The following is a 17388-nucleotide window of genomic DNA, read 5'->3' on the forward strand; positions in this document are numbered from 1 at the left end:
GAACTATCTCCTCCCCTGCTGAAAGTACATGAATGTGGACAGGATCAGACTCAGATGGGATTCCTTCCATAGATGAACAGCCTCACTTGGGGATATAACTTATTAGTTTCACCAACTTGTTAGTTTCACCAACAGTGAGAATAAAATCACCAATTTTAGCCAGTTAACATAAGAACATAAGAAATGCTACACAACAAAGACCAAGGTCCATCTAGTTTGCCTTCCATCTTCCTGGCGGTTGCATATACATATGTCCTGAACTACCTATGTACTATATTCATGATGTTATCTGTTAAAAGAAAACTATCTCATCTGTGTTTGAAGGAATCAACACTTCCTGCTTCAACCATCTCCCTCGGGTCTGCCCAATTCCCAAGTATATTCAAATCCTCCTTTTAGACCCCACTGTTCAGACTGACCCATGATAAAGGATCGTGAGGATGAGATATAAGAGGGAAGCCAGGTCCCATGGAGCTGTACTCATTGCAAGCGTTAATGCCTTTAGGAGAGAGGAGAGAAAATCGGAAAGACATCTTCATTCACATTGTTGGATTCCTGCCGAGTTGAGAATAGTGCCTCAGCTGTGTTCAGGAAAGAAGCAGGCCATTTAAAAATAAGTTATTAAAATTCAGAGCTTTATAGTTAACTTTGCCTGGCCTTTTTCCTGCTGGCATTTATATATAGAAACAACTGCTCTGAGATCTGCTGATAAATGGAGTGATTTGCAAGATTGGCCCATTACTAACATGCCTTATGAGTTTCCCTGACTCCACTCTCTGGCTCTGTGCCTTCTCCAATGTAATGCCACAGCTGAGTTTGGGAAGCAATGTACAAACTTGCATTCAGCTTCCTTAATGGGCTTTAAATCCGATATCCTTTGTGATTCACTGATTTACATGCACCCACAGATGTACGGATAACACTGCTTAACCAATTTCTTTTGCACAGTTACATAGACACTTTATCCCCTTCCTCATGTATACCCACCTGAAACAAAATCAGAATAATTGCCCATTTATGTCATTGCTGTTTGCAGGACAGCGTTAGCATTCTATAAATTAGCTGTCCGTTTTTTGACTACGCATGAATCAATTTTACTTGATACATTTATAGTGGGAAATTTGAGATATAATAATAATTCTTGCATTTAATATAGCGCCTTAACACGTCTTCGAGACGTCTCACAGCTCTTCACAGAATATACTGAAAAGTGAATTGACTGTATATTTTGTGGGCGAAACGTGGCAGCCATTTATTATACCTGTAATAATAATAATGATAATCCTTGCATTTGATGAAGTGCCTTATTGCGTTGTGAAGATATCTCACAATATATTTAGGAGTCCTGTAGCTCAGTGGTTAGAGCACTCGCTTTGCAAGCGAGAGACCTGAGTTCAATTCCAGGCAGAGGGCGAAACCTTGGGCAAGTTTTCTTACTCCACACGCCTAATAATAATCCCTCCAAAACCAAAAACAATAATAAATTGGTCATTTTCAATCTACGACTGTTTGTGGGACATTGCTGTGCACAATTGGCTGCCGCGTTCGCCCACAAATATACAGTCAATTCACTTTACAGTGTGTTCTGTGAAGCGCTTTGGGACGTCCTCCCGACGTGAAAAGCGCTTTATCAAATGCAAGGATTATTATTATTATTATTATTAAGACAGTGCCATAAGATATTGAAGAGGCCAACTGACCAGGCAGGTAGGGGCTCTGTTTAACATTTCATTCAAAGGACAGAGTTTGAGATCACCATTGTCCAGTTATGAATTTGAACATCCCCTAACCCCCCCAACTTTGGAATAATGGTTCCTCCCTCCAGCTTCACAACAACAACAACAACAAATTGCATTTACCTTGCCGGGATGTCCCAAGGTGCTGGACAGTCGAGGGTTTACTAACCTAAACGCTTCTAATATTGCCATGGAGATGTGAAGCAATGTCTTCATCAAAGAATTCATCTCAAGGAAAGCATTTAAAACCATAACTGAATTCAGATGAAAATGACTCTGACGCCAGCAATTTTAAATAAAAGCTGGAAGTCAAGCTTTAACATGGCGCAAGATTTTACACCGTGTTTGATTGCTTGAAACTATTTTTAGATTTTTTTTATTAGTATTTTTACAGCATTCAACTTCAATCTTTTTGTGTCAGCCTGGCTCGACTAGCAGCACTCTTCCCTCTGATTTCGAAGGTTACGGGTTCACAACCTGAACTTGTATTGTCCAGGTTGACACTCCAATGCAATACTGGGGGTGTGCTGCATTCTTTGAGGGGCTATCCTTTGGATGAGATGTTAAACTGAAGTCCCATCTGCCTGTTCAGATTGATATTGAAACCTCATGGCACCATTTGAAAGGGGGAGTTCCTTCCCGTGTCCTGGCCAACGATCCCTCAAATAGTATTGGTCATTCACTCAGGGCTGTTTGTGAGATACTTCTGTGCAGAAAGTAGCTGCCATGTGTGTGCCTACAAAATACACAGTCCCATTACTTTACAATGGATCCTGTGAAACACTTTGAGATGTCTTCCTGACATGAAAGGAGCTACATCAAATGTACATATTATTATTATTATTATTATTATATTATTTATTTTCAGGTCACTATCTGTGGAGTGTGGAGTCTTGTAGCTCAGTGGTTAGGGCACTCGCCTCATAAACGAGAGACCTGGGTTCAATTCCCGGGCAGGGTGAAATGTTGGGCAAGTTTCCTTACTCCACACGTCTCTATTACCTAGCAGTAAGTAGGAACCCGGTTGTTAGTCGATTGGCGGATTGCTTTTCTGGGGATAATAATCCCTAAAAAAAATAATAATTTTGTCACTCAATCCATGACTGTTTGTGGGACACTGCTGTGCGCAATTGGCTGCCACATTTCGCCCACAAATATACTGTCAATTCACTTTACAGTACATTCTGCGAAGCACTTTGAGACGTCTAGAAGACATGAAAAGCATTTTGAGAATCTAGAAGGCATGCAAAGCGTTATATCAAATGCAAGGATTATTATCATTATCTGGCACTATCTATCAACCCACGATTGTTTGTGAATCATCTTTATGCACAATTGGTTGTCGCGTTTCACCCACAAAATATACAATCAATTCATTTTACAGTATATTTTGTGAAGAGCTTTGAGACGTCTCGAAGACATAATAAGGTACTATATCAAATGTAAGGATTATTATTATAAAGAAGCATTCACCAGGGCCCCTATTCAAGAGTTTTGAGATTGGTCCACACTCAGCATATTAAGTATGATAAATAGGAAATGTGCCGCTATCCTATTTGTCACATTGCAGTCAACCTCTTACCAACAATAAACACAGTGGTGCAGCCATAGCTTTGTTTTTGAAGCAATTACTTAATGAACATTCTTTTCCTGGATAAACTGTGTTTAAATATAATCTGCATGAATGGCTCACCAAAAGTGGCATTAAAATAATAATTTGGCACCAGGTTGCAAATTAAGTACAAGTGCACCATACTTCTGCCTTGATACCTGGGAGGATTATCACATGAGTTTCTCAACAGCACCTTGCATTTTGCACCAACACAATGATGGAAAAGACAACCAACACAATTTACAGCAATGCAAACCAAACGTAACACTACCAAACCAGTTGTATCTGTATATTCAAATCAGTAAAGATAGGGGAATAAAATCCCTATTGTTAAATGTTGAAGTGTTTATTTTACAGTTGGGTTGTGGATTTATTAAACCATGAGAATATTGATATTTTGCAATAGCAGTAAAATGATCACTGGCTTACACTGTACTGGGAAAGCCTTTTGCGAATCAGTACTCTATATCAAAATTAAGCTAGTAAAATACTATATTTTCACCCACAAAATACACAGTCAACTCACTTTACAGTATATTCTGTGAAGTGCGTTGAGATGCCTCAAAGACTTAATAAGGCACTCTATCAAATGCAAGGATTATTATTATTATTTGTTTATCTGAAATGACATAAAATGACTCCAATGAAATAAGTGCAGTAATACCAAAAAGTCAAGTTGACTCACAGTATAATTCTGGGATGTTGTGGTTCTTAAATACTGGGCTATAACATAAAAGGCCCCATTAACAGATAGCACAATGTATTTCATTAGACACTACCCAGAATGATGTCTGTCTCAGGCCTGCAGAAACTATAACATTTCGCCCACATAACATACAGTCAATTCACTTTACAGTATATTCTGTGAAGCGCTGTGAGACGTTATGAAGGCGTTATATCAAATGCAGGGATTATTATTACAATGAAAACAAATGATTGATTGCCTTACATATATGATTGATAACCAGAGCTGATGCAATTCACAGACATCACAATTTTAAAGTAAAAGTCAGCACAATAGCAGAATGATGGGCGAGCCCACTCTCACACATACCTGGACCTACATTTTAACAAACCAACGCCTAAACAGTGCACAATGCACTGAGTATCCCGATGGATTCAAGAAAATAAAAGACACTGGATTTTTTTTATAACAGATGCAACGGATGACTCAGGGGGAAATGACAATCATTTCATCGCCCCAGAAGCGTCGCAAAAGATGCACTTACATCTTAACCATCCGTCTGAATTCGTGCCAATTTTTTTGATTCAAAAAAAAGCTTATTTTAGCTCAATTTTAAAAAAGCCAGCGCATTAATTGAGTACCCTGACGTATTAAATATTCGATTAAATATCCTTAACTCACAAATAATAACAACAACAATACCTTATTATTAAAGAACAGCAATAGCAATTATCATGATGTGAAGACGATAATAATAATAATGATGATGATGATGATAATAGTAATAAATAAATAATAATAATTATCATTGTTAGGATCAGAGTGACCATTCAGCAGGACATGGTGACATTATTAGTCAAGAGACACTACTGAAGGCCACCGGGCAATGAGGTGAGAAAAGTGCTCAAACCAGACAGGTGCAGTGCTGTGAGTGGGGGTCCAGGTGACTCGGCAGAGAGTGGCCATCGACAACAGACAGCGATGTTATTTCACGTACCACACGGACCCGTAAGCGCCCGATCCAACCGGGGTCAGGTTCTGGTACCTGTCGGGCACTTCCCAAAGCGTTTTGTTCAACTCCTGCCTATAAAAGCCAGTCCTGACCGACATGGTGTGTCCCTTTATATCCCAAACACAAGGACTCGATCAGCTGTGCAGGTCCTCCTCTCCTCTCCTCTCCTCTCTCCTCCTCTCCTCCTCTCTCCTCCTCTCCTCTCCTCTCCTCTTCTCCTCTCTCCTCCTCTCCTCTCCTCTGCTCCTCTCTCCTCCTCTCTCCTCTCCTCCTCTCCTCCTCTCCTCTCTCTCCTCTCCTCCTCTCCTCTCTCCTCTCCTCTCTCCTCTCCTCTCCTCTCCTCTCTCCTCTCCTCCTCTCCTCTCTCCTCTCCTCTCTCTCTTCCTCTCCTCCTCTCTCTCTTCCTCTCTCTCCTCTCCTCCTCTCTCTCTTTCTCTCTCTCCTCTCCTCTCTCTCTCTCTTCCTCTCTCTCCTCTCCTCCTCTCTCTCTTCCTCTCCTCCTCTCTCTCTTCCTCTCCTCTCCTCTCCTCCTCTCTCCTCTCCTCTCCTCCTCTCCTCCCTGTGTGTGTCAGGCAGTCACGGCTCTGCTCCAAAATGCTGTGCGTCAGTCAGTCAGTCAGTCAGTCAGTCAGTCAGGTCTCTGCTCCAAGTCCCGTGTGGCAGTCAGACAGTCACAGTCAGACCGGCAATGCACAACCCAAACTCATTAGAGATTCCAGCCACGCGTCTGCGTTTTATTATTACATGTCTTGCTCCCCCTGAAGATCGCAGGCTGGGTCTGGGTCTGGGTCTGGGTCCTGGTCTGGGTCTGGGTCCTGGTCTGGGTCTGGGTCCTGGTCTGGATCTGGTCTGGATCCTGGTCTGTGTCTGTGTCCTGGTCTGGGTCTGTGTCTGTGTCTGGGTCCTGGTCTGTGTCTGTGTCCTGGTCTGTGTCTGTGTCCTGGTCTGGGTCTGTGTCTGTGTCTGGGTCCTGGTCTGTGTCTGTGTCCTGGTCTGGGTCTGGGTCTGTGTCTGTGTCTGGGTCCTGGTCTGTGTCTGTGTCCTGGTCTGTGTCTGTGTCTGGGTCCTGGTCTGTATCTGTGTCCTGGTCTGTGTCTGTGTCTGTGTCCTGGTCTGGGTCTGTGTCTGTGTCCTGGGTCTGGTCTGTGTCTGGTCCTGGTCCTGGTCCTGGTCTGGTCTCTCTGCTCTGGCTCTGGCTGGTCAGGTTAGTCCCCCCTCCCCAGTGCTCTCAGCCACGACTGCAGAGCGATGCGGGGTATTAATTACACAGCCACAAGCGATGGTTTTCAGGCTCTGTGTGTGTGTGTGAGAGAGAGAGAGAGAGAGCTGTGCTGGAGAGCTGCTGGAGAGCTGCTGGAGAGCTGGAGATGGAGCTGGTGATGGAGGGCTGGAGCTGGAGAGCTGGTGATGGAGAGCTGGTGATAGAGGGCTGGAGCTGGAGCTGTGACTGCAAACTGTCATGTACAGAGCTCTGGTTCTCTCTGCGTTGACCTATTAACGTGATTTCGAGATGATGTGGAGGGAGGGAGGGGAGGAGAGGGGAGGGAGGAGGAAAAAAGGGGTGGCAACCACAAAACAAGCTGTTATATTTTTGAAATTCTTATTTTCCTCCTTTAATTTGATCCCCTTCCCTGCTTCCCCAGAAGGAGAGAGAGACAGACAGAGACAGACAGACAGACAGATAGAGAGAGAGAGAGTGAGAGAGAGAAAAAATGAAACTGCTTGGAGCTGTTGTGGAGTGGAATTCAGCTTCCACCCACCCCCAGCTATTGTTTGATCGTTGCTGAAGATATCTATTTATTTAGTAAACCTAGTATTTGTCAGTACAACAAACAACTCAAAATACAACACAACGTACAACATCTTTTGTTACATTTCAACCCCCCGCCCGCCCCCGCATCCCAATAAATTCGGCACTTCACTCTGCCTTGCCCCCTCCTTCCACATCTGGCCATTCTCCAGATCCGGTCACTGATCAGGACCGCCTTTCTCCACCTCCCCCGCATTGCTGGCCTCCGACTATACCTTACCCCGGACACAGCTGAAACACTCGTCCATGCGTTCGTCACCTCCCGCCTCGACTATTCAAATACCCTCCTCCACGGTCTCCCCCGTTCCACCATACACAAAATCTAGTGGCCGCCGCTCGCATACTCACCCGTGCAAAACTTCTTACCCCCAAAACACCAGTTCTAGTCAGGCTCCGCTTGTTCCCTATCGGCAAACTCATCAATTTCAAGATCCTCACACTCATTATCAAATCGCTTCATGTCCTGGCACCTCCCTACCTCTCCGGCCGGTTTACTCTTCAACCCACTACCCACTGCCTCCGTTCGACTGGCTCCGGCCCCCTGCAATTCTCTCGTGCCCTCCCATTCCACTATTGGTGGCCATGCTCTTAGCCACTACACCCCAAAACTCTGGAGCACTCTTACTCTATCCCACGCCTTGCCCTTCCTTTCCCAACTTCACACCATCATCATCATAATAATAATCCTTGCATTTGATATAGCGCTTTTCACATCTTCTAGACGTCTCAAAGCGCTTCACAGAATATGCTGTAAAGTGAATTGACTGTATATTTGTGGGTGAAACGCGGCAGCCAATTGGTACAGCAGTGTCCCACAAACATTCGTGGATTGAAAATGACCAATTTATTATTGTTTTGTGTTTTTGGAGGGATTATTATTAGGCATGTGGAGTAAGGAAACTTGCCCAAGGTTTTGCCCTGCCTGGAATTGAACCAGCAAGGCGAGTGCTCTAACCACTGAGCTACAGGACTCCATGCCTGAAGACATTCCTCTTTAACCGTGCCTATAGTCACCTCCTCCCTTACCCCCGGATCGGTGTCATGCTCCGCCACTGCCAAGCCTTCTGGGACGCTGCCCTGCACGAGGGGCGCTATATAAATCCAAGTTTTTGTTATTGTTGTTCACAGGATTTTACCATAAAGTGTAGGACTGTAGTGACTCTTCATTTGCAAACTCAACAGCTAATTTACTCGCAGCAATGCACTGCAAGCAGACATGAAGTGTATGACCGATTTTATCAGGGGGATTGTTGGCCAGTGGACCAGGAAAACACTTTTCTCTTTTCAAGCAGTGCCAAGAGATCTTTACCGTCCACCTGAACATGCTGAACAGGCCTTGGTTTCATACCTCATCCAAAGGACGGTGCCTCTGCCATTGTGGAGCTCCTCCAACACTGTCAGTCAGAACAATGAGCCCAAAATCATGACCCGGGGCTTGAACCTCCAACCTTCTTATTCAATTCTGCTATCAACTGAACCGGGCTGGAACCTACATGCTAATTTGACTGTGCTGTCGATCATCCTCCTACCCCCACAGCCCATGCCCTCCACCCCTCTTGATTCCAACCCCAGCTCGGGTGCAAACCCTTGAATAGCCAGCACTTTAGGACGTTCTCCCGACATGAAAGGTGCTATGTAAATGCAAGTTGTTATTGCTGTATACAGTTAAGCTATGATGATGGTGGCGTGTGTGGGTGGAGCGGGTGTGTGTGCGTGTGTGTGACTTCAGTTGAGTAAAATAATGCGCAATTATTTTGAAATCGTAGCAACATCTGAGAAATGCTGAATGAAAATAAGCGTAACATTGCCTCATTCTTGTAAGCTGCCTCAATCCAACGGCATTACTCACAAAAAAGCAGATCCAGTTTCACAACTATCTGCAGCAGGAAAGCAGGAACATAATGTGTAGCTGAATTTCGAGTTTCACAACCTGCCGTTTGACAGATATTTCATGGCAGCATTTCTGTGGTCAGAACTCGGAGAGAGTTGAGAAGAAATAGTTACCTGTAGCTGATCTGTCAATGCAATGCAATGACAACTGCTACTCAATGCAATGACAACAGCGCTCAGGCGCTGACACCATCAGCATCCAAGGCTGCACTCTCCACCTCTCAAAGCCAGTCAGGAACCTCGGCGTTTTGTTCGACCCTGAGCTGTCCTTTCTCCCTCACATCCGCACCACAACTGGCACCGCCTTCCATCACCTCCGGAACATCGCCAGACTACGGCATTACCTCACCCCTCACGCTGCTGAAACCCTAGTTCATGCCTTTATCACCTCAAGGCTGGACTATGGGAACTCTCTCCTCGCCGGCCTTCCCGCCACCTCCCTCCACAAGCTGAGGTCATTCAGAACTCTGGTGCTCGTGTACTGTCCTGCACCAGGCTTCGGGACCACATCACTCCCACCCTCACTCGCCTCCACTGGCTCCCCATCCCCCAGAGGATTGATTTCAAGATCCTCATCCTCACCTACAAGGCCATTCACGGCCTTGCTCCCTCCTACCTCTCCAACCTACTATCCCCTACCTACCTGTCCGTACCCTCCGTTCCTCTGGCTCCGGTCTGCTCCACGTCCCCCGCCCCAACCGCCCTACCATCGGTGGTCAGGCCTTCAGCCTCTCAGCCCCGAGGCTCTGGAACTCCATCCCCCAGTGCCTTCGCCTTGCTTCCTCCCTTTCCTCCTTCAAGGCCGGTCTCAAAACCTTTCTCTTTGACCGTGCCTTCAGCTCCCCTCTCGACTCTCTTCCCCCTCCTCGCTCCCTCCCTTCCTTCCCCTCACCCTGACCATTTCCCCCCTCCTCGCTCCCTCCCTTCCCTCACCCTGACCATTTCCCCCCTGCTCGGGTCATGACCCAACTGTGCAGCGCCTTGGGACGTCCTCCTGACGTGAAAGGCGCTTTATAAATGGAATCTTGTTGTTGTTGTTGTTGCTAAAATGCTCCAGAAGAGTTACTTTTGTGCTGGGAGGAGGAAAGGGGAGGAGGAATAAGAAGAGAATGGCGAGTAAAGAGAAGAGGAGGGGATGGGGCAGAATGAAAAGCAGGGGAAAAGAGGACAAAATGAGAGAGAGAGAGAGAGAGAGAGAGAGGGAAGAGAGGAAAGGGGAAAAGCAAGGTTAGGAGAGGAGATGTTAGCACAAAATTTTCAAGAATAAATTAGATAGATTTCAGTTAGGAAATAATATCTCAGGATACATTATATAGTTTGGGACATGACATGTCAAGCGATAACCAGGATGGTGGCAGGCAAACTGGATGGACGTTGGTCTTCTTTCGCCTAGCAATTTCTTATGTTCTTATCTTCTTAAATGTTATTGTGAAAGGAGAAACCACAAAGCCAATTCAATCACACAAGATGAAAATGAAAATGGTAGAGTTTTATTCACACAACAAACATAATTCCACTAAGCCCATATAATACATAGAATTACATGGAATATATAGCATAGAAATAGGCTATTCAGCCCATCTGGTCTATGTCGGAGTTTATGCTCCACATGAGCCTTCTCCTGCCCTTCCTCAACTAAGTCTATCAGCATAACCTTCTATTCTCCCTGATGTACTTATCTAGCTTCCCCTTAAATGCACCTATGCTATTCGCCTCAACTACTCCTTGTGGTAAAAAGTTCCACATTTCCACCACTCTCTGGGTCAAGAAGTTTCTTCTGACTTCACTATTTGATTTATTGGTGACTGTTTTATATTTATGACCCCTGGTTTTGGTCTTCCCACAAGTGGAAACATCATCCCTATGTCTACCCTATCAAAACTTACATAATTTTAAAGACTTACATAATTTTAAAGTCACTCTTCACCCTTCTCTTTTCAAGGGAAGAGTCCAAGCTTGTTCAGCGTTTCCTGATAGGTATAACCTTGCAGTTCCAGTATCATCCTCGCTAATCTCCTTTGCACCTTCTTCAGTGTGACTATATCTTTTCTATAATATGGGGACCAGAACTGTACACAGTACTCCAAGTGTGGTCTAACCACGGTTCGATATAAGCATAACGTCCCTGCTTTTCATTTCTATTCCTCTAGAAAGGAACCCCAATGCTTGGTTTGCTTTTTTTATGGCCTTATTAACCTGCGTCACTAATTTTAGCGATTTGTGTATTTGAACCTAGATCCCTTTGGTCTTCTACCCCATTTAGATTTTTATTTTCCAGGCAGTATGTGACCTCCTTATTCCTCCTACCAAAATGTACCACCTCACACTTATCTATATCGAAATTCATTTGCAAATTAAATGCCCATTCAGCAAGTTTATTAATGTCTTGTAATTTGTTGCAGTCCTCCTCAGAATTAACTACACCCCCAATTTGGTGTTGGCTGCAAATTTTGAAATAGTACTTTCGATTCCTGCGTCCAATTCATTAATGTAAATTGTTAACAACATTGATTCCAATACCGATCCTTGTTGAATATCACTTCCCACCCTCTGCCAGTCTAAGTAGCTACCGTTTACCCTACTCTCTGTTTTCTGTCTTGTAGCCAGCTTGCTATCCATTCTGCCACTTTTCCCCTGACTCCACATGCTCTGACCTTATTCATTAGTCTATTATGTGGTACCTCATTGAAAGCCTTTTGGAAATCCAAATATATTAGGAGTCCTGTAGCTCAGTGGTTAGAACACTCACCTTGCAAGCGAGAGACCTGGGTTCGATTCCTGGCAGGGTGAAACCTTGGCCAAGTTTCCTTACTCCACATGCCTGATAAAAATCCCTCAAGAAAAAAATAATAAAATTGGTCACTCATTCCACGACTGTTTGTGGGACACTGCTGTGCGCAATTGGCTGCCGCGTCTCGTCCACAAATATACAGTCAATACACTTTACAGTATATTCTGTGAAGAGCTTTGAGATGTCTGGAAGATGTGAAAAGCGCTATATCAAATGCAAGGATTATTATTATTATTATATTACATCTACTGCATTAGCCTTGTCTACTCATTCTGTTACCTCTTCAAAGAATTCAATGAGGTTGGTCAACTATGACCTTCCTTTTTGAAATCTGTGAATTTTTGAATTTTTGAAATAAATTTTTGAAATAAATTCCTTATTATATTTCTGGTTTCTAGATGTTTTTCTATTACTTCTTTCAGTAAGGATTTCATTATCTTTCCTACCGCCGATGTTAGGCTGACAGGCCTATTGTTCCCTGGGCTTGTTCTATCTCCCTTTTTAAATATAGGTATAACATTAGCTATCCTCCAGTCCTCTGACACTACTCTCTTTTCTAATGAATTATTATATATATGTAATAGTGCCTCTGTTATCTCTTCCCTAGATTCTTTTAATATACACGGATGCAAATCATCCGGACCAGGGGTTTTATCCACCCTGAGTTTGGTTAGTTCATTGATTATCTCCCCCCTTTTTATCTTAAATGTATTTATATCATTTTTGATCTCTTCTTCTACTGTCATGTCCACCTGATCCATCTCCCTGGTAAATACTGAGGCAATTACTGAGAAAGTAATTATTCAATATTTCTGCCATTTCGCTATCACTGCCTGTGAGCTTATCTTGTCCATCCCTTAGTGGCCCTATTCCTAATCTGATTTTTCTTTTGTTATTTATGTCTGTAGAATAAATCAGGAGCAGGAGAGGACATGGGCTTCAGCTTTTTGGATGATCAACAGCCTATGGAGGGAGGAGTTGAGGAGGCCGACAAGCAGGGAGTTTGCGTCGTCGAGCCTGGATGTTATGAAAGTGTGTATGAGGGTCTAGGTGTGAGACAGTGGCGGAGCCGAGCGATGTTGCAGAGGTGGGGAAAGGCGGAGTGGGTCATTGAACAGATGTGGGGTATAAGGACAGATGAGGGTCAATTAAGATCCTGAGGTTCCGTATGGCTCCATGAGATGTAGAGTGCATCCATGGAAGGAGATGCTGTCAGTGCCCAACAGCCAGACAGGTCGTCAGTAAAGCATCTGAGCCACCGAACATCATCTCCATTGATGTATTGGAGTGTCAGCCTAGACTGTGAGTTTAAAGTCCTGACATAACCTTGAAACCACAACCTTCTGACTCAAGTGGCAAGAGAGTGCTAACCAAGTGAGCCAGGCTGACACCCATAAAGTGAACCACAAATGCCTTTAATTCTTATTGATTGGGTGAGATCACAATCTAAAGCCGCTTTAGATGGGATGTTCCCAGTTTTAGCTTAGCCACCCTGAGGTGTGCAGCAAGAAAGGCCAGTAAGCATGCTAAAAGTAAAGGGTTTGCGCAATACAATATACATTTATACATCAGGAGAATGTCTCAAAGAGCTTCACACTGTTGTCTGACACCTGAGCCAGGGGCGGGGGTGGAACTGATGAGGCAATGAACATAATGCATGTGTATGATTGAATATAAAGGCTCAAAGAGAAAGCCCATAATGTTAAATCAGTTAAGGCCACAGCAATGACATTGTGAGAATGTACTGGGAAGCCTGGAAGTTAACAATATAAATCACAAGAGCCACATGACCTGGCTGATGTGGTAAGTTATAGGCAAAGCATTAGGTCTTAACTCTGAGACAGGATTGGGTGTGTTACTCATTTCAAAGGGTAAGGATTTCACCCACAACAACATTCAAAAAACATAAACAACTTGTACAGGGAAACGGATTTCACAAAATTGTAGAATAGTATTGCACAGAAACACGTCGATATTATCGCACAGAAAATTACCTCATCAAGTCTGAGCTGGCATTTATCTCGCCTAATCTCAACCTCTTCTTTGACAATATCCCCCTTTTTCAAGCCTCTAACCAATTCCTTCTTAAGTAATTTATGGACTCTGCCTCCATAACACTTTGTCATTGGGAAGTGAATTCCACGTTCCATACATCCCATTTCATGTAGCACTTGTGACTATGTTGCATAAAAATCTTGTATTGAAATGTACAGTCAGAATAAGAATGGTCATGGAGGTGATCCAACCATTTCTATATGGAGCTACAAATGCTCTAAATTAAATGGAGTGAAATTGAGCCACTGAAAGCAAGTTGACCCATGGTTGAATGACTAAACTCGCTGCTGCGAAAGAATGCAGAGTTATTTTGAAGAACGAATTAGAGCAGTGAAGGGTACAAAACCAATACTGACAGATTATACTCGATTGTGGCTCCATAAATTCAGACAAGATCCTGGGAGTTTCTCCTGGTGTCCTGGGCAATAATTGTTCAGATAAAATTGCCATTCATCTCATCGCTGTTTGAAAAATAGATGCTGTGTTTGCTTACAAAATCATTTACTGCAAGTGATAGTCATTACTTGTAAAATGCTTTGAAAAATTTTGACGTGATAAATTGAAATGTGAGTTTTTTTTATGTCTACCACAGATGGTCAACCAAGTATCTGACATTTGTGGAAACTCATCACCAAGTCTTAAGAACATAGGAATTCCTAAGCGAAAGAAGACCAAGGTCCATGTAGTTCGCCTTCCACCATCCTGGCAGTCGCTTGACGTGTTGTTTCCCAAACTATACACTATATTAGTCTTGCAAAAGGCAAACCGTACAATTTCTGTTTCTGAATAGTAAATTATTTCTAAAAAATAACAGAAGTGCATACAATCAGCGCAGTTTCTGTAGAGCACCAGCCAATGGCTGGAATTGAGTTTAGCGCATGTATAACCGTAGCTAGAAAATATTTTTCTGTTGTGCAGAACTGTATTACAATAATAATAATCCTTGCATTTGATATAGCGCTTTTCACGTCGGGAGGACATCCCAAAGCGCTTCACAGTACACACTGTAAAGTGAATTGACTGTATATTTGTGGGCGAACGCGGCAGCCAATTGTGCACAGCAATGTCCCACAGACAGTCGTAGATTGAAAATGACCAATTTATTATTGTTTTTTGGTTTTTGGAGGGATTATTATTCGGCGTGTGGTAAGGCTCATCACTGCAACAGTGAATTGTAAGTGAGTAAAGCTTCAAAGAAAACAAATGAAGCTTACAAAGCAAAGGAGAAGATGAAACTATTCTTGCAGGGCTCTTCTCTACATGCACTATCCCCAGTGATCTGAAATGTTTCATATCTCCCCCAGTTATAATATGAGTTATTCACGGTTAGATTTGCTTTCTATGGACTTTGTAAATTGTTGAAAATAAACTTCACAAAACTTCCTGTCTTTTGTGAATAACCTTTCTAGATTTTGTGTCTCTTCCTCTGTGCACCTCCGAATTCTGAACCATTCCCTATGTTTTTTGTCTTCTTGGTTTAACAATCAGTGTCCCCCACAGTGCACATTTGAGGAATCCCTACGTGCTTCTTTCTCTCTCTCTCTCTTACACATTGAGGATATGAACAAAATGTCGAAAGATTCTTTTCACAGATCCACTAGGCCTTTGGATAACATACAGTCGTGGTGTGGAGATTGGTCATTGGGATTGTTTTTGAGACTTGATGACTACAAGTCAGGTTTGTCAACTGTTTCACTCAGTCTGAAATTATAATTTGCAAGTGGGAATTGCAGTCCATTGTGTGACCTTTTCTCTCAGCTAAATGAATTCTAAATCTTCCAAATCACTTATCCATCTTGGCCACTCACTTTAATGCAAATGCAAGTAAGTATTATTATTGGTCACTCACTCCACGACTGTTTGTGGGACACTCGTGTGCACAACTGACCTCCACCTTTCACCCACAAAATATACATTCAATCCACTTTACAGTATATCTGGTGAAACATTTTGAGATGTCTCAATAATATGATAAGGTGCTATATCAAATGTAAGGATTACTATTATTCCTCTACCTTATTAAAGTCAAATGAAATTGGAGGGCTCATGACAAAAGTACATCAGAACAACATTCCGATTAGGGCTTGAAAGCAACTGACCTGGAGCTGAATTGAGCAATTTACTACTGCCGGAAAAAAAATTGTTATTGTTCTTTCCAATATTTGTGTTCATGGTAAACATTAACTTCAAACTGATGCAAAATATATATTGCTGCTGGTTAGTGAGATAAGTGCAGGCAATGTATCTGTTATTTTACTCGGATTCAATCGTCATCTGGCTTCCTTCCAGCTCCTGTACCCATTTACTGATAACATATGTCACAGTTGCAATTAATCTGAATCCCCACTGTTTCAACCTTCGCTATTGCATGCTTTCCCATCGTCTGCTTTAAGATCATTCAGCACAGGATACACACTCACCCACTAACTTACATCATTTCTGCTTCTCTCCAGCCACCTTCAATCGTTGTTCTACACTACGTGTGTCGGCCTGCCTCAGTCAGTGGCACTCTCGTCCCTGAGTCAGAAGGTTGTGGGTTCAAGCCCCAATGTCAAGTCTCTGAAGCTGCACAATCTAGGTTGACATCCCGATCCAGTGCTGCGGGACCTGCATTGTTGGAGATGCCAACAATGCAGGTCCTCACCTTTAAGGCCATCCATGGCCTTGCCCCCTCCTACCTCTCTGACCTGCTGACTCTATAAAGCGCTCTATAAATGTAATTTTGTTGTGTTGTTGTTGCCATCTTTCGAATGATAAATTAAACTGAGGAACTGTCTGCTTATTCAAGTAGACGTTGAAGATCCCCTGGCATTGTTTGAAAAGAGGAGGGAGTTTTTATTAGTGTCTGGTCAACAAATCCCCAGATAAAATGAGTCACTGACTTCACACCTGTTTTGTGGAGTGAAGCTGCTTGCATTTGCCTGCAAATACAGTAACTGCACTTTACAGTATATCCTTTGAGATGTCATCCTGACAAGGTGCTACATCAAATGGAAGGATTTTTTTTTAATAACCCCTACAAACATTGTCATCATCAAGGCATTGACACAAAAATGGTATTTGTTTTCAAAATAAACCTCGAGCGAAGCTGCGCTCTTGGGACTGAAAGGATTGTTCTTGAGGGAGTCGGCACAGACACAATGGACCAAATGGACTTCTTCTATGCTGTAAAGATCTATGGTTGTGCCCATAGCCTGCACCTGTTTCACTCTGGAACTCTATCCTGCAACCCCTCTTGTTTCTAAACACCTTCCCTTTCGACCGTGCTTTCGGCCACCCTCTCACCCATCATGTTCTCCACCCCTCCTGACCCCAACTCCCAGCTCGGGTGTAAAAAACCCTGACTGTCCAGTGCCCTGGGATGTCTTTCCGACTTGAAGGGCGCTATACAAGTGCAATTTGTTGTTTTTGTTGCTCCCCATCCCATTCCCCTTCCTTTTCACACCAATTAGCTCACTCTGTCCCTCAACATGATGTGGAGACAAACTGGAGATGTCTAATCGCTTCAATACATTACCTCATGTGAAGAGCACTATATTAATGCAAGTTATTGTTGTCTTCTGGGTGCAGTTTTGTCACTTTGATTAGAAAGATTACATCAAAAATAAAAACAGAAGCCAATGAAGGAAATCATAGAATCATAGAAATTACACAGCACAGAAGGAAGCCATTCGGCCCATCGTGTCTGGGCTGGCTCTTTGAAAAGAGCTGCCCAAATCAATCCCACTCCCTCGCGCCATCCCCATAGCCCTGCAAACTTGTCCTTCCCAAATAATTATCTAATCACCAAGATCCTT

At 43.3% G+C, this 17388-nt stretch overlaps 1 protein-coding gene across 1 annotated transcript in view; it reads right to left on the minus strand.

The window, feature by feature from the left end:
- The window catches only part of LOC103177012 (mitogen-activated protein kinase 11), a 40252-nt gene extending 35027 nt beyond the window's left edge, over nucleotides 1–5225 (minus strand). The window contains exon 1 of the mRNA XM_007890938.2: nucleotides 5031–5225. Within this exon, the coding sequence (XP_007889129.1) occupies nucleotides 5031–5143 (113 nt within the window). The 5' untranslated portion in view covers nucleotides 5144–5225. The remainder of the gene's footprint in view (nucleotides 1–5030) is intronic.
- Between the last annotated feature and the right edge of the window lie 12163 nt (nucleotides 5226–17388).

The sequence above is a fragment of the Callorhinchus milii genome, unplaced genomic scaffold (assembly GCF_018977255.1).
Source record: "Callorhinchus milii isolate IMCB2004 unplaced genomic scaffold, IMCB_Cmil_1.0 Scaffold5, whole genome shotgun sequence".
NCBI classification, from domain to species: domain Eukaryota; kingdom Metazoa; phylum Chordata; class Chondrichthyes; order Chimaeriformes; family Callorhinchidae; genus Callorhinchus; species Callorhinchus milii.